Genomic DNA, 22,624 nt, shown 5'->3' with positions numbered 1-22,624 from the left:
AAAAAAAAAAGTTTCTTCATGTATGTATCCTTTGGTCTGCAGCAAGAGCTTAAACAGTCACAGAGGAGATGCCAGCAGGTCATAAAGGAGCGCGAGACAGAGCTACAGGATCTGAGACACGCCGTAATCTCTCTCAGGGTGAGTCTATTACTGACAGGAGGTGGAAAATCTTAATGGACATGTGGGATAGTGTGGGTCAACGTATGATCCTTCATTAGTAAGAGACCCAGAGAGGTTCTTGGACTCATCACTTGTCTGGTTCTGTATGTTGTCTAACAGAGCTCTGCCCAGGCAGCAGTGGAAGAGACAGAGAAGATCTTCAGTGAGCTGATTCAGTCCATTGAGGCACTGTGTTTTGAGGTGACAGAGATGATCAAAGCAAAGGAGCAGATGGAATTAGACGAGGCACATGGGTTTATGGAGAAACTAGAGCAGGAGATTGCAGAGTTCAAGAGGAGAGATGCTGAATACAACATGCTTGCACACCTTGATGATAAAACTCAGTTCCTGAAGGTAACGTCAGTGCTTCTGGGCACCAAAGTACATGTCATTTGTGATTTTGGTCTAAGAGAGTTTATTTCATTAAATTCCTCAGAGTTATGAAACACTGTGTAGTCAGCCGGAGTTGGTGACCTCTCCTGCAGTTCTAGTCAATCCGGACTTCTCTTTTGAGATGGCGTCAAGAAAACTCACATATCTGAGTGAGGACATTAAAGATCTGTGCCAGAAGAAATTGGAGAAATTATCAAAAAAAGGTAAGTCATCATATGAATATGTTTGGAATAGCATGCTAACTAAAAATTTCAGTGTAAAATGACCGTATATTCCAGGTTAATAATTACATTACTTTAATAGTAATTTCACAGTAGGACTTTTCTTGTGTCCAACTGGTTAATTAAAGCTTTATAAAGTGAATTCACAGTAAACAAGAGCTGTAAATTACTGTTGTTAGCAGCATTCTGCTGTTGATTCGCAGTAATTCGGCAGAAAATAACCCAGCATGCATTTATTCATTTAGTCATTTTTTGACTACAGATTATAACTTTCTTAATGTATTCTTAATTTACGTAATACTGTAAATTATTTGCTTTTTACACTGATTGTGTATACAAAGCATTGCACAATCAGGCTCCTGAGTATATAAAAGACATGCTGTCTCCTTACCAATCTCAACGTCATCTGCGCTCTTCTCAGAATTTGCTCTTAACTGTTCCACGGTCTCGTTTAAGGCGTAGTGGAGATCACCTTTTCAGTTGCAGCTCCTACACTTTGGAATGCCTTGCCACTATTCATAAAGTCTTCGTCAACTATGGACATTTTTAAAAGGAACTTAAAGACTTTATTTCATCAGGCTTTTGCCGTTTGAGTGGGTGTGTTTAATGTGAGTGATTTCGCTGTACGATTTATATTGGTGGCATGCTGTATTGGTTTTGTATGTTTGTAATGTTATTTTTTAGAGTTTTAATTATCTCTGTGCAGCACTTTAGTCCATTCTTATGGTTTTGAAAGTGCTTTATAAATAAAAAATTGAGTTGAGTAAATTCGTGGTTTCAAGATTTCAATGTGATCAGTGAATCAGAATCTGATACGTCATTATTGGATAATATTGCCAGTAGTATTTTTTATTTTACAAAATTAAATGATAAACCATTGAATTAAAAACTCAGTAATCAATAGTTCAATAAAACAAAGAAAAATAATCCTAATTTCCAAGATGTCAAATGGAAACCACTCACATGTGAGGAGGTCATGTGATAATGTTTACTATATCGTTAACATAATTTAAAATGCAAATATTTATTTTAGGTTTTCTAATGTTGCATACTCTTGTTTGAAATGTGTATGAAGTGTTTCACTTTCTATTTTTAAAGAACTGTCAGAATTCATACAGTATGCAATAAATACTTGCAAGTATTCCAAACACTATTAAACATTAAAAGAAATTGAAATAAATTAAAGTAAAATAAGTATGAATATTAAAAATGCCTGCACTGTTTATATTTTATCTTATTAGTGACAAACCTGAAGTTTATTCCTACCCCTGAACCTAAAATCAGAGAGCAGTTTTTGGAATGTGAGTAACACACACACACATGCAAACAATACAATCGACAACAGAATTACTGTGTATGTTAATCCATGTCTTGTGTCTCTGGATTTCAGATTCGGGTCCCCTGACTCTAGACCTGAACACGGCTCACAGAAACCTCAGTGTTTCCTCAGAGACTGGAGAGGTGACGTGCAGCAAAACCTCTCTGTCTGTTCCTGACCACCCAGAGAGGTTTGACAGCTATTACCAGGTCCTGTGCAGGGAGAGCGTGTCCGGCCGATGTTACTTCGAGGCAGAGTGGAGCGGGAAGGGTCCCGTGCACATTGCAGTGTCCTATGAGGACATCAGCAGGAAAGGAAAGAGCACCCTGTGTGCATTTGGACAAAACGCCCAGTCCTGGAGTCTGGTGTGCTCTGAGGATATGTATGCATTCTGGCACAATGGACGGGAAACTAAGATTTCCAAAATGCAGTGGGCTCGCAGAACTGGCGTTTATGTCGATTTCTCTGCAGGGATTTTGGCGTTTTACAGCATCACAGACTCAATGAATCTCATCCACATCATTCGGACTACATTTACTCAACCGCTCTATCCTAGCTTCAGGATTAACACCGGGTCTAGTATGAGACTTTGTTATCCACTTTAGTGGCATGAAATGGAGTGTATTCAGTTCCTGAGCAGTTATTAGAAATGTATGAAGTATTAGAGAATGGGTAATACTTTACAATAAGGTTCCATTGGTTAACATTAGTTAATTACATTAGTTCACATCAACTAACAATAAAAAATGCTTCTAAAGCGTATAAGTCTTAGTTAATGTTAATTTCATCAATTACTAATATAATATAAAATATTGTATCTGTTAAAATTATTTAATGGCCTGAGCTAACATGAACTAACAATTAACAGCTGTATTTTTATATTTGTATTTGTATATATCTGTATTTTAACGTAATAAATACTGTAACAAATGCTCATTTTAGTTAATGTTGTTAACTAATGGGACCTTATTGTAAAGTTTCACATAAAGGACCAACACACTCTCATTGCAATTCGTAATTATTTTTGGTTTTGGCTAATTGGTGGCTAATTCATTTGTATGTTTTCATATGATCTGCTTATGTCCCACTGATAGGGTTGGGGGCAGACCTTCATGGTTAGGTTAGTTTTTTTTTTTTTTATCACGTGTTTCTGTACATATCACAACATACAAATTCATACTATATCGCCACCATGTAAAGCAGTTACATTTTCTCTGTGAATGTTAGATTTGGCTGGTTGTGCTAACTGTAAATATGTTTTCTGGAACCTGGTATAGATAAAATACAATGATCAATTTTTTTTTTTTTTTGGTATCTCTTAATATTTTTGTATTCACCACCTCATCACTCAAAAATAAAGGGGGTTTTTGCAGCAATGCCATTAGAGAACCATTTTTGGTTCTCCAAACAACCTTTCAGTGAACAGATCTTAAAAGAACATTTATTTCCCCAAATCTAAAGAACCTTTTGTTCAGTGGAATGTTAAAGGTTCTTCATGGAACCATCAATTCCAATAAAGAACCTTAATTTCAAGAGCGTAACCCTCACTGGTGGTCATAAATAGTGCGGTTAAATATCAGTCACAAACTGATGAATTTACCAATCATTTTCTGGAACCAGAACTATCTGTTTTATAAAATAAGTGCACTTATATTTACTAAATGTTCTTATTTTAATGCTTTTGTAGTTGTTTGTAAATATATATTTGAATTATATGCCGGTAAAATATTTAACTCCAGTTCCAGAGTCTCCTTGACATTTAACATTTACAGTACGAACCTGTTAATGAACAAAAAACATAAGAATCTTAACACAATTTTAAAATTTATTTGAAAAAAAAAAACATTCAACCCATTTCCATACATTTCACAGCAGAACTGCAACAGCTTTACATTCATCACAAATTCAGACATTAGTCTTCATTCTTGAAGGCAATGTGTAATTTCTGCACAAATGTAATTGCAAAAATAACATTGCCTATTAATAATTAATAAGATTGCCCAAACATCCCTAATCTGTTACTGGTCAAACAGACAAATAGATAGTCATTCACACAATAGTTGAACCAATGTTGCTGTGTCAGGCTGGTTGCTTTTCACATTAACTTTCACTGTGCTGTTTAATATAAAAAAGACATACTTCAGCTTTACTTAAAGTGATGCAGTATACATTGCAATTTCCTTTTATTCAGGCAGAAAACCTGATAATGCTAAATTTTCTTCATCTACTACTTCATTTGCATACAGGAATGAAATTTCAGCTAAAAATTCATGGAACTTTAATAACACAGTATTAAGCACAAATCTATGCATTTCATTCTATTGACCATATGTTTTACTAGATTATATTTTAAGTTAAATATAGTAAACATAACCATTAACAGAGGGTCCGTAGCTGCCGGTTCATTTGCATTGATAAAATATAGTCAATCCTCAAATACAGGGACAAACCCATAGCCTCACCAGCATCTTAATGGACACAGTCATAACAGTATTAAAACTGAAAGATATCTCTATGCAAGGCACTGTACTGTAACTGATATGAAGATACAAAAATATGATGGCCGGACAGCAGATTGTGTAAGGCGACTGAAAACAGAAGCTACATTCCAAAGTAAGGTGTCGCCATTATAACAATAGTGCTTTATATCTGAATACACACAATTTTATATGACTAACACATTAGTTAAGCACATCACATGTGTTTGACCAATGGCATGACTCTGCAACACACAATGTGTCATGTACACCCAGGAAGTCCGGTTTGTTGTTGCTTAACATCTGCAAAAGGCACAGTGTGCAAAAGCGGTCAAACAGGACATAAACTGGTTCGTGTTGAATCTCTCACAGCAAAGGTCAACTTGATGGATTCAGATAGAGCACATCTGTAAATGTGTCTTACCAGCATATTTGCCACAATTTAAAATATTAAACTTAATTCATAACACAGGCTGACATAACTATATGTGCAAAAGTTTGGGGTCGGTAAGGTTTTTAATGTTTTTTGTTTTAATGTTTTATCTTATGCTTAATAATGCTGCATTTATTTGATTTAAAAATGCAATTAAAAAATAAATATCTAAAATAAATGTATTCTCTTTTTATATATTTAAAAATGTAATTTATTCCTGTGAAGGCAAAGCCGAAGGATTCAGTGTCACATGATCCTACAGAAATAATTTTAATATGCTGATTTGGTGCTAAAAAAAAATCTTATCCATGTTGAAAGGAACTGTATTATTGAAAAAGTATTTTAGTGGAAACTGACAAAATTCTTCCAGAATTCTTTGATGAATAGAAAGTTCAAAAGAGCAGCATTTGTTTCAAACAGAAATCTTTTGTAACATTATAAATGCCACTTTGATCAATTGTGTCCTTGCTGAATAAAAACACTAATTTCTTAAAGAAAAAAAAACTTACTGACCACAAATTTCTGAACAGAAATATAGTATGAATAACAGTAGTAGCGTAAATAATATATATATATATATAAACACATTTAATATTAATTTTATACTTAATTAAAACAATTTTATATTCTAATGTTTTATATATTAGGCACATATTAGACTATATTAGCTCTGAGTGGACAGTCACAGCTGTATCCAGTGCACTGATTAAATACTATATGCACTGTTAATCAGTATAAAAAAAAGAATATGTGTTTGTGAGTCATTAAAAAATACTTGTATAACATGCACAATCACATTCTGTGGTGCAACTGGTGCTGGGTGCATTTAATTTAAGCTCCATTTCAACAAACAGCAACAGAATTCTAAATCTACAGCCAGATGAGAGCATAATTTGCATATTCATCCCTGTTAAAATGTGGAAGTGTACTTATAATGAGAGATTGTGCGCGAACATGTTGATACATTCAGACCCATTCCAGGAGAACAGGGTGAGGCTGGCCGTTGAAACAGAGAAATCAAATAATTTGACTAATTTGTGACAGAGTGAGGTTGCCTTTGTTGAGAAAACAGAAAGTATGTGCCATAATTTCTAGAATGTCAAGAAAAGTTTTGAAAATGCCCCTTCCACTTCCCATTTTTGTTCATTTATACTCGCATATCAGTTTTTCCTCATTCCTCAACCATGCAAAGTGTAACATCTTATAATTTCAATATGCACAGCCATTATCTGTAACATTTACAAAAAAATCGTATCTATATCTTATCTATAAAAATCTCTATAAATCATATATCTAAACTAAAACTAGCACAACAAAGATTAAAAAAGACAATCCGTAACAATAATGACCAGATTTGTCAGGAGGTAATCCAGTATCTGAGAGCAGGTCATCGCTGCCGGAGTCACACAGACGTTAACCAAGGGTTTGCATTGCATTGTGGAAGTATAACTCCACTATGTTGCAGGAAGGTCATCAGAGGGTGGTGAGGTTTTCTGCCAGGTAATATAGGCTGTATCCATTACATACGATACAGCAGAGGTTACAAAGGGAGGACAGCAGGTGATACAGCCACAGCCGACCACTCAGCTTTTTATACTTGGGATCTGTCTGGCAGAGCTTGGCATATGCTTCCCGATTGGATGAGAGTCCGATGTCCTGACCCAATCCACAGGCCTGCTCAATCAGGTGCATGTCTGCCATGATTCCCGAGGTCATCTGACCAAACCACTGGGCATTCACTGCCGCCACAGTCACACAGATGAAAAAAATGAAGATCTGGGGGAAAAAACAGAAAGCTGGTGGAATCAAGAGAGTCTGTTACCTTACATAAATATTAAAAGGTTAGTTCACAAGTATAGGATATAGGATATACTATAGCTTTGTGTGAGAAACAGTTCACCTAATAGTTAATCTAAAAATTTGCTGAAAATGTACTCACACTCAGGCCGTCCAAGATGTAGTTGAGTTTGTTTCTTTCTCGGAACAGATTTGGAGAAATTAAGCATTACATCACTTGCTCACCAATGGATCCTCTGCAGTGAATGGGTGCCGTCAGAATGAGAGACCAAACATCTGATTTAAAACATCACAATAATCCACAAGTAATCCACACCACTCCAAATAGCGTTGTCCTCTCATATCAAAATCCACTAACATATTAATTTAAAACTGTTTTGGCTTGTAAACGGTGCTTGATCTGTGCATATTTCTCTCCTGATTCAGACGAGGCAACTTTTTCACTGGAGAAAGCAAGATTATGGATAGAGGACTCATATTTTGGCTGGAAGCAATGGTTTGAAGTTAAAAATGTCTTAATGATGAATTTGTTTCTTACAAACATGCAGCTTTTCACTGCACAATACATTAATTGATAGACTAGAGTAGTGTGGATTATTGTGATGTTTTTATCAGCTGTTAGGACTCTCATTCTGACGGCACCCATTCACTGCAGAGGACCCATTGGTGAGCAAGTAATGTAATGCTACATTTCTCCAAATCTGTTCCAATGAAGTAACAAACTCATTTACATCTTGGACAGCCTGAGAATGAGTACATTTTCAGCCAATTTTCATTTTTAGGTGAACTATTCCTATAATGTGCACATTCATGAGAGAACTAGAAATGCTCAATTCATGAATAAATCTTTCTTTTGAATCTGATTTTAGTCAGAGAATGAGTTGATCCAACAAAACCACTGATTTATTCATAATTCAGACTGATCCAGTCCTCAAGTTCAATCCAAAGATTCAAAGATTCAGTCACACTGGTTTTCAGCTCACCTAAAGCTAAAGGAATTGTCAGATAATAATAAAAATTTGGAGCTCTTGTGTTCTTTTTAAAACTTGAATGTTCCAGTCTCTATTTATTGAAATGGGATAGAAAAGAACGGCAAGCAAATTTTTCAAAATATCTCCTTTTTTGTTCCACAGAAGAATAGAAATTCTACAGGTTTGGAATGACATGATAGTCATAATTTTTGCGTGAACTATTCAAATAACATCTTTTCACAATATCTGGGAACATTATGTTCTGAATACCTGGAAGGCCTCTTTGTCATCGAGCATGTTGCTAGGATGGTACATGGCAAAGATGGTGAGGTTGAAGAAAGCGCAGGCTGAGCCGATATGCAGGTAAAACGGGAAGAGCCGGCTCTGGATGAAGCCAAACGTGTGTCGGTTTAGATGGCTGTCCATTACAAAGCCTGAACAAAAAAATTAAATTAAGTTAACCTTAAGCATATCATAAACCTTGTTTATAACAGAATACTGTACTAGTTTCATGTATAAAACTATCCTTGTAAAAAAAAAAAAAAAAAAGTACACTTCAGCATACTTTTAAAAATAGTACTTATGGAAATAATATACCTTGAAAGAATATGCCTGAGTGCAAACTGAATCTAAGGTCTTCAGACACTTATCTGCAATTTACAATTAAATAAAAATATATGATAGTTCAAATTTATTTTAAATGCAATTGGTTAGAGTGCTAAAGTGTTAGAGTGCATTGTTGACCAACTTAAGTACACCTTTATGTGTAATTACTTCTATTGTCTTTGATATATGGTTAAAGTGTACTGCCGAATATACAAACAAGCATTTATGGTAAACTAAAATATAATTTATTAAGTAACTTTCAGGAGGGTGTACTCATTTTTGCAACACAACATTTTATCACTTTGATAAGAAAATGGTATTTTCTTGAATAATTTTAACATTCTTCTTTGGTAACTGATTAAGCAGACTTGCTGGAATATTATATCTCTAAAAAAACCATAACATGTCTTCTAAGCAAAGAGTAATTGCTGAATTTGTTAAGTTTCAGAGGGGGTGTACTCATTTATGCTGTGCACTGTAAATATGAACGATAAATGTAATATACAGTTAAAATTATAATGAAGTACTTGTGCTTTAGTATGTTAGTTAACAGTGTATAAAAAAGTGTATTTCATTAAATAATGACAAAAGATAAAACATAATGATTTATATTATACTTTAAAGTAAAAGTGTACTCTCTTTAAGCGGCCTTTCATTAATATTATATTACCTACAAGTACAGATTTTTTTTTTTTTTTAAATAACTTTCTTAAATATACTTTAAGATTTTAAGTAGCCTACACTAAAATCATTCTATTAATGATCTATCATCAATGAAATGCAATGAAAAACCGTGACCACACCTACCTGATATGAAGGTGACCCATATCTGCATTCCCCAGAAGGTGGAGAGAAACATGAGGTGAAGGAGTTTGGAGGTGACGGGAGGCTCTCTGTCTGTAGACATTGTGACAGGCACGCTATGGTCTTTCACCTCCCTCACTCACTGTCACTATGCTGTTTAAAGGTGTGACACAAAAATGCCATCTGCCTTATTGTTCTTACGTCACACAAGGTTTATGTAAGACTCAGAGGTCATAACAGTTTTAATATGTTAAACAAGTCTTAAGACATTTACTTTATGCACACTACAAAACACACCCTGCAGTAATAAACAAAAGAGGTGGAGGCGATCACCTTTCACCCACATGACTAACAGGGCATACCATAATCGAACAAACAAAAAAAATCAAATCTGCCACCTAATATAAATCATATCAGGCACTCTGACTACAAACTATTGTGTGGTGGTAGCAAAGCAACAAGACAATTGGAAAATACACTGAAAAGGTAAAAGCAATTTTTAAAAAAGTATTGTTCACCCCCCCAAAAAGAAAATTCTGTCACTGAATGACAACCGCAGTCGTGGTTGCCAGATCTGAGCAAAAAAAACCTAGCCCAATGGCCAATCAAAACTAGCCCAAACATCAAAACTAAAAATATGCAGCTTCCATGTCTAAAATATACATTTTACAGTCACTGTTACACATTACACACATCACTATATATACAAAATCACTATATAGGCTAGTAGTAATCATAAACACAGACTATTAAAAAAAAGAGCTCACAAGAGCTCAAAGACTACTACCAATTCACCTTCATCACATCAAAATCTCCTTAGTCTGCCTCGTCGTCAGGCACAGTTTTATCATTGGTACCAAATAAAATGGATTAAATATTTCAATACGAGCATATAAGTTAATTATAATTTATGCAATGTGTAAAACCTTTAACTTGCCAGAAAATATATAAAGTGAATAAAGTTTCACTATAAAGTGAAAGATGACGGAGGCTGTCAATCTAAACTAGCATGTTTTGTGTTCCACAGAAAAGTCATACAAGACATAGGGGTAAATATATAAATGTTCATTTTTGGGTAAACTGTCGCTTTAAGAATGGTAAGCGTGAATGCAGTAGCCGTGTGCAGTATTCGGTGCGTTCCAAACGGGATATATCACCCTCCAAAGGGCACTTCGGAGTGAAAACAATCATGGCCGCCATATTGAAGGGTCGTTCCAAACCGAAGTGCTCAAAACTGGCCACTTCAAAGGGCCCCTCGGAATGAAGGACTTCGAAGGGTACAACTGACGGACACTTCGGGCCCCCATGATCCTTTGCGTAGATTCTTTGAATGATGACGGCGCCTCCGTGTGTGCACGTGATGATGACGCGGAAGGGCACTTCAAGAAACAGTTGTTTGATCCCCTACACCCTTCACCCCTTCGAAGCTCTCACTCTGGAGGGTAAACCCTTTGAAGGGATTAGGGCATAGGGATGAGCTCTTCCGAATGGAACGTAGGGATTGTGCAGGGAGAAAACAGGCTGATTCACTATGTCCAGAATGTGGGCTGTCTCAAAACCTAGTAGGCTGCCTACCTATACTGCATCTTTGGCTCCTTTTAAGTAAGCACGCGCCTATAATGCCGCCAATAATGCTGTCTATATAGGCGGCTCACTAGTTGTTGAGACACAGCCATGGTGTCCAAACCTCCAAAGTTTAATATTAAGCACAGCTACTCTCTCCAACAGAGGAAAGTCCTTTGCTGTTTGAACTGGCACCAAAGTACAAGACAGACAATCAGTCGTAGCACGTCACTTCTGTTGCGTCATGTGAAAGCTACACCTAGATTATGAAAAGCTGGATATCATTACTACTACATGCTGTCACCATGATGTCGATCTACTTACCGGACGATCACCCGTGACTGTAAATCGTCGGTGGACGGTTGCGCGTCACGGCCAGTAGCAACACCATAAATGTACGATAAAGGAGGAACCGGTATGCAGCGGCGGTAGCTCTCGGACTGGGTCAGACCGGTGGGCGGGGTTTATGCGTACTCGGCGATCAAAGCAGGTTTGGGGGTTTGTGGGCGTGTTTTGTGGATGTTGTCGCTATTGTTGGGCGTGGTTTTGTATACTGATGGGCGTGCTTTATGTAGACGGGTTTTCTTGATTACGGTAATTATTGATGAAAGAAAACGTCTCTTGTACATTTATAAACACACTCACACACACATACACGTTTAAGCGTTTAATTGTCTAAATAAGGAACAAAACACATTTATTGTTTTATATAAAGCTAGTTATAAAAACAAGGCATATGATCTAACCCTAACCCATACCTTAACCGAACCTGTCCCAATATTTATTCACACCCATTAAATACAGACCGTTTCCATGTATGTATTTAATGGGTGTGAATGGACAAAATCAGTGATAATAATATAAAGTAGAAGAAGAACGGAAGTCTTATATATATTATATATATATATAATTCCATAAATTTACCAAGAAAAAAAGACACTTTTTACCTGTGTCCCAAATACTTGTCAAAAAAATATTGTGTTTTACAACAAGTGTTTTACTTGTTTACTACTACTACTACTTAAATAATTACTAATGATAGTAACATAATAATAATATAGTTTGTGTGTGTGTGTAATAACAACATTACTGTTTTTACTGTATATTTGATCAAATAAATGCAGCCTTGATGAGCATAAGCTCATTCTCATAAGCACTTCTTTAAAAAAAAAATTTTTTTAAATAAACCTTTCAACGTAAGGTTTGGGATTTCTTTCAAAGTATATTATTTTATTAATTTCATTAATAATTATATTAGTAGTAGTAGTACAATAAGTAAACCACTTGATTATTTTTTGACAAATATTTACATAATTGTTTTTACAAATTTGATGTGTTAGCAGTTGCTTGCCACAACAAAGGACCAGTTAACTGATAAAGTCCTTAATTATAGCTGTTCTGACTGTAAATAAACACAGCATTCACTCTCACTGTGGCTTTATATGGCATGTTCAAACTGGTGGATTAATTAGTGCTCAACATGTCATTGGTTTGCATTTAATGAGTGTGAATAAGCAAAGGACAGGTTTATTCTCTTGGGCGCTTTCTTCACTGTTGTCTCACTGCTTTGATGAACAATTGTTCAGGGCATAAGATTACAGCAATTACTATGTGCAACTAAATAAGAACAAAATCAGTGATTACTAAAAACACTAGGAACTTCATGCAAACATCTGTGAGTGGGTTTGTAAATGTGTGTAGAAAAGATACCTTAGGCCAAGCTTGCATGATGCAGATGCTGCAATAACTGAATTCCAACAAGTTTAGCTATAGTAATAATTATAATTATAATTCTATACATCACAGATTTGTATGATAGCTTAGTTTTTGGCAGGATAATGATATAACAGCTTATTACAATATATTATCTAGGTGATACACAAAACTCTCTATTGTCTATGGGGATTCTTTGGCAGCTTTGGTGGAAAAGAGACAGAAGTCAAAGGGAAAATGACCATCTCTGCATTCAGACACTCAGTATTTCCCTGATATCAACAGTAACTGAACACACTCAGCACAAAACACATATCTCTAGCCCTTCAAACTCAAGGAACCTACAGCACAGTAACCAAGAGTAACAAATGTATTTTTGTGAAATCATTTGCTTGTGCTATAGTTCTATAAAATAAATGCCTCTGGAAGGGCAACAAACATGACTTTACCCCTTTAATTTGCATCACATTTAATAATAATTTAATAATTTATGCATTTAGCAGACGCTTTTATCCAAAGCGACTTACAGTGCATTCAGGCTATACATTTTTTACCAGTATGAATATTAGTATTATATTATAGAATACAGTATTTATTTACATATTTAATATTTAATAACTTTTTGGGATGCTATGTATCTATATAATAGCTTTTGTTGTTGTTGTTGTTTTCTCAATCAGAAAACTAAAGTTGGTTCATGTTCCTTTAAAATAACCAGATTTTATGCAGAAGAAACCGGACAATTTCACAGGCATAAATGAAGGTATAATTCAGTCACTAGAGGGAGACATGGCCAGAGGTCTATTGAATCTCAATTGTCTTTAAAGTAATGTTCACAAAAGCTATTTAACCCAATTTACAGCATATATATATATATATATATATATATATATATATATGCGCTGTAAGAAAAAATCCTTAAGAGTTTTTCAATCATTTATGTACATTTTGATGATTGATAATAAATATTAGTTAAGATTTGTATGGTTAACTTTTAGGGAATATTGATAAGGTTGCCAAAAATAGAAAACCAAAAAGAGAAAAATGTTCTCTTGAAGCAAGGATGTCAATTAATATGACATGGAAATGATTGCTGAACAAGGTATTATCATAATGTGCCTGCATCACGTTACAGGGAGAGACTGGGAGGCGTTAATGTTCAAATGGAGCAGATGGATGATTATTTTTTATAGCATATGTTCCTCAGCCATGAATCCACTCCAACCCAACCATTACACTTTAAGCACCACCATAAAAAGCAGGAAAACTCTCCAAAAGCTCCATTATTAGAGATTCATTGAAGATTTGTATGATGATCAAAGCCAAATTCACTGTTATTGACAGCACAGCAGTCTGTAGACGAGTTAAATTATTCATTTTAACGGGTATGTAGAGACTGCTAACTATATGACATCCATAGTTTTAGTACACTGAAAATACAAATACAGAAATATATTGTGAACACAGTATAAAAGGGCAAAAACAAGTTCAGAAGGCCACAAATATGAATACTGTTATTGTTTTGTTTATAGACCTTAAATATCCTAATCTACATGTAATCAACAATAACTGTACTAATGACAAAAGTAAATCCATAATTAGAACAAATATATGTACTTCATAATAAAAAGTGGTATGTTACGGGTCAAAAACAAATACTAAATACATTTACAATTTGTGCCGGGCTTACATAAAGAAGTGCTCTAATGGTTTTAGTAGATAAAATATCCCTTTGTATACACCTCCAAAATAAATCACTGTGTTAGATATTAAGACATTTTGTGTTGAGGTAGACAACATTCACAATGTAGGAAAATAGAGAATATCTTCTTAAATATATATATATTTTTTTTAAATAATCATTGGTAACTCTTTTATTAAAACTTTTTTTTTAATATATAATGCTTAACAGATCATTGGTCAACATATTCTGAAATAGTTTCATTTATAGTTTATATTTATTCACATCTGAATGCACATAAACTGTCTGTTAAGCAGTATATATTGTTTTAATGAATCTAATCACGTGTTAAACCTTAGGAATAATAAGGGCCTTTACTTTTTTGTCTTAAATGGGTCATATGATGCGATTTCAATTTTTCCTTTCTCTTTGGAGTGGACGCGTTTCAGAAAGGCGGGGCATGGAGGAGAAACAATAATGTACTGTACAGTATGTGGAAAATAATGCATAAACACATTTCATTACACCAAATAATGTTCTTTTTAGCAACATCATATGACCCCTTTAAACATAGACATATGACAAGGGGGTTGAAAATTTAGCTGGTGATCCTTCGTAAAATAAAAGTATTTGTCCTTTAAGTGCATCTGCCCCAATATGCTAATTTACTTGAACAAAAGGGTTGTACAGTTTTTTCAGCTGTTCTACTGGTCACACCTTTCAGGTTTGGTTGGATTCAGTGTCTTGCGGACTTGCAGATTTTGTCATAGACTTCAGGAAATGCATCTTCACAGTTGAGTTGCTTTCTCAGTTTATGATACAATGTGCCATCGAACATCTCCCAGAATTCCTGTCGTTCCATGTATACATCAGCATACAGCATCTGGAATCTAGAAATGGAAGGAAGGACTTGTGTTATACAATACTATACAGTATTACTTCAACAATTACATTTTAAAGACCTTTTTCCACAGACAATTTTACTGAATTCTATAAACTGGTTGTTGAACTTTGGCCTAATTTTTATAAACATGGTTCTACTAAACAGTGGAAAGGTGAAAAGTGATAACAGACCCATGAGCATCTCTGACAAAATTCTCTAGCTGCCGTGTGGATGATCTGGCCTCAAAGTGTTTGACTTTGGGCTCCCCATACGCTCCGATATCAACATACAGTTCATCTTCATCTCCTTTAGGATGCACCATTCCTGGCTGGTTGGGGAGCATGAAGGGACAAAGCCACAGAGGATACACCTACAACAAACATATAACCATCAACAAATCAATGCACTAACTGTAGTACATCCAATCACTTCCAAGCTTTTATCATATACTAGCATTCAAAATTTAGGGCTGGTATGTTTTTAAAGTGTTCTGCTGATTTGCTGCTCAAGAAACATTTCTTATTGTTATCAAACTTGAGAAAAGTTGTGCTACTTAATATTTTTTGTGGAAACCATGATACATTTTAGGGGATTCTTTGATGAATAGAAAGTTCAAAAACAGCATTTATTTAAAATAGAAACCTTTTGAAACATTATTAATGTGTTTGCTGTCACTTTTGATCACTTTAATGCATCCTTTGATCACGCATCCTGAATAAAACGAATAATTTCTTATATATTACATATATTCTTATTCTTATATATGTGACCCTGGACCATAAAACCTGTCTTGACTCTTAAGTCGCTGGGGTATATTTTTAGCAATACCCAAAAAAACATTGTATGGGTCAAAATGATCGATTTTTCTTTTATGCCAAAAATCATTAGGATATTAATTAAAGATCATGTTCCATGAAGATATTTTGTAAATTTCCTACTGTAAATATATTAAAACTTAATTTTTGATTAGTAATATGCATTGCTAAGAACTTCATTTGGACAGCTTTAAAGGAGATTTCTCAATATTTCGATGTTTGTTGCACCCTCAGATTCCAGATTTTCAAATAGTTGTATCTCGGCCAAATATCGTCCTATCCTAACAACCATACATCAATGGAAAGCTTATTAATTCAGCTTTCATATTATGAATAAATCTCAATTTCGAAAAATTGACCCTTATGACTGGTTTTGTGGTCCAGGGTCACATATTAGCTATCGATTCTCACCTAATATATGTATATTTTTGTGCGTGTTTGGATGTCTCACATGTATGTCCTCGTGGAAGCGTAGGATGGAGGTCTTGATGTGTTTCATGGGGACCAGCATGTCCTGCACCACATGGTGCTGCTCGTACAGTTTGCGGATGGTCTCTCCCTGAGTGAGCTTCAGCAAGGAGATCTTAGGAGGAACCATCCAGCCAAACACATACCTGAACAACGGGTTATTCCCAAATGGAATGATGTCCTGAAAAACAGACAACAAGGAATGGTGGATGGAAATAAGATGGAAAATATCCATAATAGATGAAACAGTAAAAGAGAACAAGATTTAGAATAAGGCGACGGAAAATAAATGACCAATCAATATCAGAAAAGTCATGTTTGAAAGTCAAGATACTCCTGACCTTGTCCATTTCAGCTTTAACTGCATAATTTATGTAATGTTAGACTAGTGCTGCCAATCAACAGACAAGACACACTTCCTGTAGCTAATGGACAGCTTTAGTGGATATAATGCATCGAAACTGTGTGAGTATGTTTGAGAGTGAAAGAGAAGGTTTAAGAGAGAGAGAGAGAGCGATGGCTTAAGATGGATGAGAAGAATAATGGTCCTTTCTCAAACTACGCATTATGGGACAACTGAAAAATCCTATAGCTAATGGAATCATAGAGGAGGAAGTGCATGTCTCAAACTCTTGATAAACTTTAAGTGTACACCACAAACCCAAAGCCAAATTGAAAGTTAAAACTTGTAACAGGCTTTCTCAATAAGAGTCTGATATTAATAATATAAGATACAATCCCTAGAGATCCAATCATAATACAGCACCAATCTTACAGCAAATATTATGTTAGCATAACTGTGGAGAAAGTCTGCCAAAAATCATACTTGCATATACTAAACTCCTCACATTACATTGGACTTGAATATATAACATGGTTGTATTATGGGATACTCGTTGAGACCTGAAAACTAAAACGAATAAAGGAATAATAAAAAGAAATGTTTACAATTCTATAAATTTAGAATAATGGATGCAAAAATTATAATACACAGGTACATATAATATAATATAGAGCGGTCCCAAAAGGTATTTAGACATTTTAGCTTTACTTAAAAAAATTAATAAATGTCAATGCATTATATAAAACAATATCAAACCAAGTGGCATCTATCTAAAAGAAATAAAGCTAATATTTTCAAGCAAAACATTTAGCAAGTTTGTTAGGTTTTAAATGATAAAACAATAAGATACATTGCCATTTAAAAGTGTTAAATTGATCAAAAGTGACAGAAAAGCCATTTTTTAATGTTACAAATGATTTCTGTTTCCAATAAATTATGCTCTTTTGAACTTTCTACTGACGGAAGAATCCTGAAAAATATGTATCAGCTTTGCCATCACAGAAATACATTACATATAAAATATACTAAATAAATAAAAAAACTGTTATTTTAAACTGGAACATATATTTCACAATTACTTTGCTTATTGTATTTTTGATCAAATAAACACAGCCTTGGTGAGCATTAGAAACTTTCAAAAAGCATTTAAAAAAAATCACATAACCCCACATTTTTAAATGGTAGTGCATGTTGTTAAAAATGAAGAACTGTTGTGAATTAAGTTATTGTGATTCTCTACACCTACAGTTAATCTGTTCGGACAACTGTGTGAACTTGAGAAAAACTGACTTCATACAGCCACTAAAAATCACTGTGAGAGCAGTTGGCAAAACATTTCTGCCAAAATGGCTTAGAAAAGTGACGGCAATATATGTGGGCATTACTAATATTTTTAGCTATTTATTTCTTTTTTTGTGTTTGTCAGAGTTTAAATGATTTAATAACCTATTTCTGTTATTATTATATTGTTGGTATTTCCTAAAAAAGAAGAAGAAGATGATCATTTGGTAATTTTGTTGTTGAGTGCAATTTTCCAGAGCAATACTTGTAATTCCCAGAAGATGCTGCGGGTGTGTCTGTGGTAATAGTGCCTGAGAGGAATGTACTCCACTGCAACTCGGTTCTGCTTCAGGAAACCCTCCACATGCTGAAAAAACCATGGCTTGTAATAGTAACCTATACAGTTAGTCTAAAAGACAAAGGAAAAACAGAGAAAATGAAACGGTATGATAATACAATGGTATTTAATTGTAAACGAACATGCACCAGGTCCATTGGGAAATTTGGACTCTTCAATGGCCGATGCCAATATTTAGAGAGCTAGCAAGTGGGCCATAGAAAAAGTACTAAGTAAAAGCAATCAGATTTGCAGTACAGAACATTAATTATCACCTTCTCAGTCTCTGCATGATCTGTCATGGTGCCTGTCATAATCACAGCCTCGTCCCGGGAGTACTGCAGTCCTTCCACAAACTGGTTCTCCTTATTGGCTGATTCCTCTGCAAACTTCTTGCAGATAGCATCCAGGCCACGCACAGGCTCGTAGCGAAGCTTCACCCATTTTCGAGCTGGGATTATCCGGATCTCTGCCGCAACCAGGAACCCCAGAGTACCGCAGGACCAGGGAACGGCATAGAACAGGTCAGAGTTTTCTTTCTGTGAGCAAGAATTTTTTTTAAACATTTGTTTTAACTTGTCTGTGTGTGTGTGTGTGTGTTTTATATCATCTGTAATAATGGACTCACCTCAGTGCAGCGGACCAGACTACCATCAGCCAACACCAGCTCAAAAGCCACACAAATGTGCTGAAACAGGCCGAAGATGTGAGATGAAGACTCAATGCCTGTTCCCATTACCAGCCCACCTGAACAGAACATGAGACAACCATGAGAGACAGTTTCTTGATGGGGAAGACCTCTATCACAATGAATGGCCAAAAATGCATTAATAATATACATTGATATACATTAATATTTAATATTACATTTAATATTACACTATGTTCAAAGGTCTGTACAAAGGTTGTTTTTTTAATGTTTTTGAAAGAAGACTCAACAAGGCTGCATTTACTTGGAAAAAAAATAATTAGAATTTCAATTTAAATGAACTGTTTTCTATTTTAATACATTTGAAATGTAATTTATTTCTGTGAAGCAAAGCTGAATTTTCAGCATCATTACTCCAGTCTTCAGTGTCACATGACCCTTCAGAAATCATTCTAATATGCTGATTCGCTGCTCAAGAAACGTTTATTATTATCAATGCTGAAAACAGCTGTGACATAGAACGTTTTACAGAACAGCATTCGTTTGAAATATAATTTTTTGTAACAATGTAAAGTCTTTACTGTCGCAGTATTAATAAAAAAATTATAATAATAATAAAATAAAAATCTTATTGACCTTTTGAATTAAACTGTACATTATATTGAACCTGAACTATATATCTTAGGGCTGCATGATTATGACAAAAATCATAATAGTGATTTATATATATATATATATATATATATATATATATATATTTCTGTGATTTATGTTTCTATCAATAAATATGAATGAAACCTCAAAACTGGCTAAGTGACAAAAATGCACGTAACAGGTGATAAATGCAGTCCACACAATTTGTACAAAAACGAAGACTGGAACGAGATTCGAAGTGCACTATATACATTTTGGCAAATTTTGACGTTTATTACACATGTTAAATATCCTATAGCGCACTTAAAATGTAATTTCATTTTCTTCATTATAAAATATCATGTCATGTACATGTGGCCCAGACACCTATTTGTAACAAAATTAGCATATTGCATTACTATGTGAAGATTATTTTAAATCTATGCACTGTGTTATGTTGTGTTATTTTTAGTTGGGAGCTGCTGTAAGTAACATTTTTAACACCAATAGGTTATTTTAACGTTACCATTACATTAAATAACTTAAAATATTTAATAGTTCTCCCTACAAACATTGTGCTTCTCAAGCTTTAAAAAAAAAAAGTGTAATAGAACACCAAAGTCAACACTATTTGTGAAAAGTGCCAACTGAGAGATAAAAAGGAAGAGTCAAAAGTCCAAATAACTGACCTTTGATTATAGATACAGGACTCTAAACTGCTTTTAGAAATGGTACTGTATAAAACAATCGCTTTCATACGGTGCTTACAGTATCGAAGATATAGGAATCAATACATGTGGTCAGAAATATCTCATATCATTCAACACTTTACAAACACAACACACCTTTCCCATGTCTTATTACTAAGTACTGTGTCTCTAAAGAATTACAAATGAATTTGAAGGAGAGTCCGTGTAAAACATTTCTCCGCAGATGAGCACTCTTTTCTGGGATCTATAAACACTTTCAGCAATAGGACCCGTATCCGCCCTAATCTAATCTGCCTCGTTGAAACAGGGACTATGCTCATCCGTAACCAAATTATAAGCAGCCTCTGATGCACCACACACGGCATATAATATTGATCAGGAGAGAACGTTATGCTCCATTTAAAGAAAGCGAATATCTGCAAGTGCTCAGAGACATTAAACAAATCCCTTGTGGAGCATGTGGAAAGAAAGGGAGAGATTATACAGGTCAGAGATGACTTGCAGTCTTCATCTAAATGGAGAGAAGTGTTACTGTGTGCTGAATAGAAAATATTCAAATGCATCTAGATGTCACATAAATAAGAATTTGCTGTAATCTGAGACTTGGTGTAACAAACAAGCATAACTAGGCTCAACACAGCAGGAAAAAATATATATACATGAACCCTTTATGTGTCTGTGTTATTAATTTATGCATAAATTCATAGTATGTCCAAAGGTGCACATACTTTTTCCAGCAAATTTACAATAATTGAAATAATATTCAGATTTACTATCTTACAGAAAAGGTACTACAGAGCCAAGTCCTCAAATGCAAAGTTGTTTTGGATAAAAAAACATCCAGTGAATGATGCAGGAATAATTAAACATTTGTTTATTTGGTTCTCTCATAAAACCTACCAACTGTGAGGTCATCGAGTTCAGGCACCACAGGCAGGGTCCAGCCAATAGAGTTGAGCAGAGCGGTCACCTGACCCATGTTAGCTAAGGGTTCCACACGCACCACCTGGAATATGTTTGATTTGTTGTTTATAAAAATAGTACATTTCAGTGAAAAGCCCTGTCTTTCCAAATGGTTCACCCAAAAATGAAATTTACTCACCCTCAGGCCATCCAAGATGTAGATTTGGAGAAATGTAGCATTACATCACTTGTTCATCAATGGATCCTCTGCAGTGAATGGGTGCCGTCAGAATGAGAGCCAAACAGCTGATAAAAACATCACAATAATCCACAAGTAATCCAGACGACTCCAGTCTATCAAGTTTAAGCATAAAGCTGCGTATTTGTACAAAACACATCCATCATTAAGACGTTTTTAACTTCAAACCATTGCTTTCTCTATCTTTAATATTGTTTCAAAAAAGTAATTTCATCTGAACCAGGAAAGAAACATGCACAGATCAAGCACCGTTTACAAATGAAAACAGTCCAAAACGGTTCTAAACAAATAAGTCAGTGTATTTTAAGGACAACAGAGAATTCAATAAAGGAACCGTTATTATGGATTTTAAACAGTTTGATGTTAAAAGGACTTAATGATGGATTTGTTTATTACAAACATGCAGCTTTTCACTTCACAAGACATTAATTGATGGACAGGAGTTTTGTGGATTACTGTGATGTTTATCAGCTGTTTGGACTCTCATTCTGACGGCACCCATTCACTGCAGAGGATCCATTGGTGAGCAAGTGATGTAATGCTACATTTCTCCAAATCTGTTCTTATGAAGAAACAAACCCATCTATATCTTGGATGGCCTGAGTGTGAGTACATTTTCAGCAAATGTTCGTTTTTGGGTGAACTATTCCTTTAACTTTAAATGAGGAGATGAGATTAAAACAATTTTACTGTCAAAAAATAATATCTGGCATCAGCCACCTGCCGTTTTGTGTCCACCTCCAGAATGTCCATCATGTTAATCATGATGTTCTTGTTCGTCTTCTTGTATTTTCCCACCCTGAGAGAAACAGTCAGCCATCCTGGACGACCTGTGCACATATGTTTCTTCCCTCCCTCTTTTTTCCATTCTCGCACCTGAACAATTTAAATGGTCAACATTTTATTAAAACCAGATTGCATCGAGGTCTCATCAAATGTATTCATTCATTATTTTTTTTACATTGATTCAGCAAAACCACAATAAAATTACCAAAAACTATTTTAAGTTAGTTAACAATAACTACACTGATACACCTGTCATGGTGTGTCGAATGGTAGGAGGCGTGTCAGTAACTTTTCGCCACGCCCCTACATTCACCACCCCCTTAACTTGCAGAGAGGCTGCCAGCTACATTTTTTGTACCATCAATTTTTTTTTTTTTTTTCAGAATTTCTTTGAAGGGACACCGCCTCCCTTTATAGATCA

At 34.9% G+C, this 22,624-nt stretch overlaps 3 protein-coding genes across 5 annotated transcripts in view; 1 reads left to right on the top strand and 2 right to left on the bottom strand.

The window, feature by feature from the left end:
• The window catches only part of ftr85 (finTRIM family, member 85), a 5,460-nt gene extending 2,637 nt beyond the window's left edge, over positions 1-2,823 (top strand). Inside the window, exons 2-6 of the mRNA XM_016523041.1 lie at positions 43-138; positions 280-513; positions 596-755; positions 2,015-2,074; positions 2,164-2,823. Of these exons, the coding sequence (XP_016378527.1) occupies positions 43-138; positions 280-513; positions 596-755; positions 2,015-2,074; positions 2,164-2,696 (1,083 nt within the window). The 3' untranslated portion in view covers positions 2,697-2,823. The remainder of the gene's footprint in view (positions 1-42; positions 139-279; positions 514-595; positions 756-2,014; positions 2,075-2,163) is intronic.
• A 3,313-nt stretch (positions 2,824-6,136) lies between these two features.
• On the bottom strand, positions 6,137-11,281 carry LOC107716560 (transmembrane protein 205-like). Its single transcript, XM_016523043.1, has 4 exons — positions 11,067-11,281; positions 9,183-9,332; positions 8,040-8,203; positions 6,137-6,777 (listed from the first exon to the last, which is right to left on the bottom strand). The coding sequence occupies exons 2-4, from the start codon at positions 9,280-9,282 to the stop codon at positions 6,475-6,477; spliced, it is 567 nt and encodes a 188-aa protein (XP_016378529.1). The 5' UTR covers positions 9,283-9,332; positions 11,067-11,281; the 3' UTR covers positions 6,137-6,474.
• A 3,383-nt stretch (positions 11,282-14,664) lies between these two features.
• Positions 14,665-22,624, bottom strand: part of dhcr24 (24-dehydrocholesterol reductase) — a 12,505-nt gene continuing 4,545 nt past the window's right edge. For all 3 annotated transcript variants that reach the window (XM_016523038.1, XM_016523039.1, XM_016523040.1), the window contains 7 exons: positions 21,156-21,261; positions 18,892-19,010; positions 18,539-18,802; positions 18,192-18,335; positions 16,286-16,483; positions 15,211-15,389; positions 14,665-15,026 (listed from right to left, as the gene is read on the bottom strand). In XM_016523038.1, coding sequence (XP_016378524.1) covers positions 14,873-15,026; positions 15,211-15,389; positions 16,286-16,483; positions 18,192-18,335; positions 18,539-18,802; positions 18,892-19,010; positions 21,156-21,261 — 1,164 coding nt within the window. In that variant the 3' untranslated portion in view covers positions 14,665-14,872. The remainder of the gene's footprint in view (positions 15,027-15,210; positions 15,390-16,285; positions 16,484-18,191; positions 18,336-18,538; positions 18,803-18,891; positions 19,011-21,155; positions 21,262-22,624) is intronic.

This window comes from Sinocyclocheilus rhinocerous, unplaced genomic scaffold (assembly GCF_001515625.1).
Source record: "Sinocyclocheilus rhinocerous isolate Xijiao unplaced genomic scaffold, SAMN03320098_v1.1 scaffold570, whole genome shotgun sequence".
Lineage (NCBI taxonomy): Eukaryota > Metazoa > Chordata > Actinopteri > Cypriniformes > Cyprinidae > Sinocyclocheilus > Sinocyclocheilus rhinocerous.
This window is presented reverse-complemented; position numbering and strand designations above follow the sequence as displayed.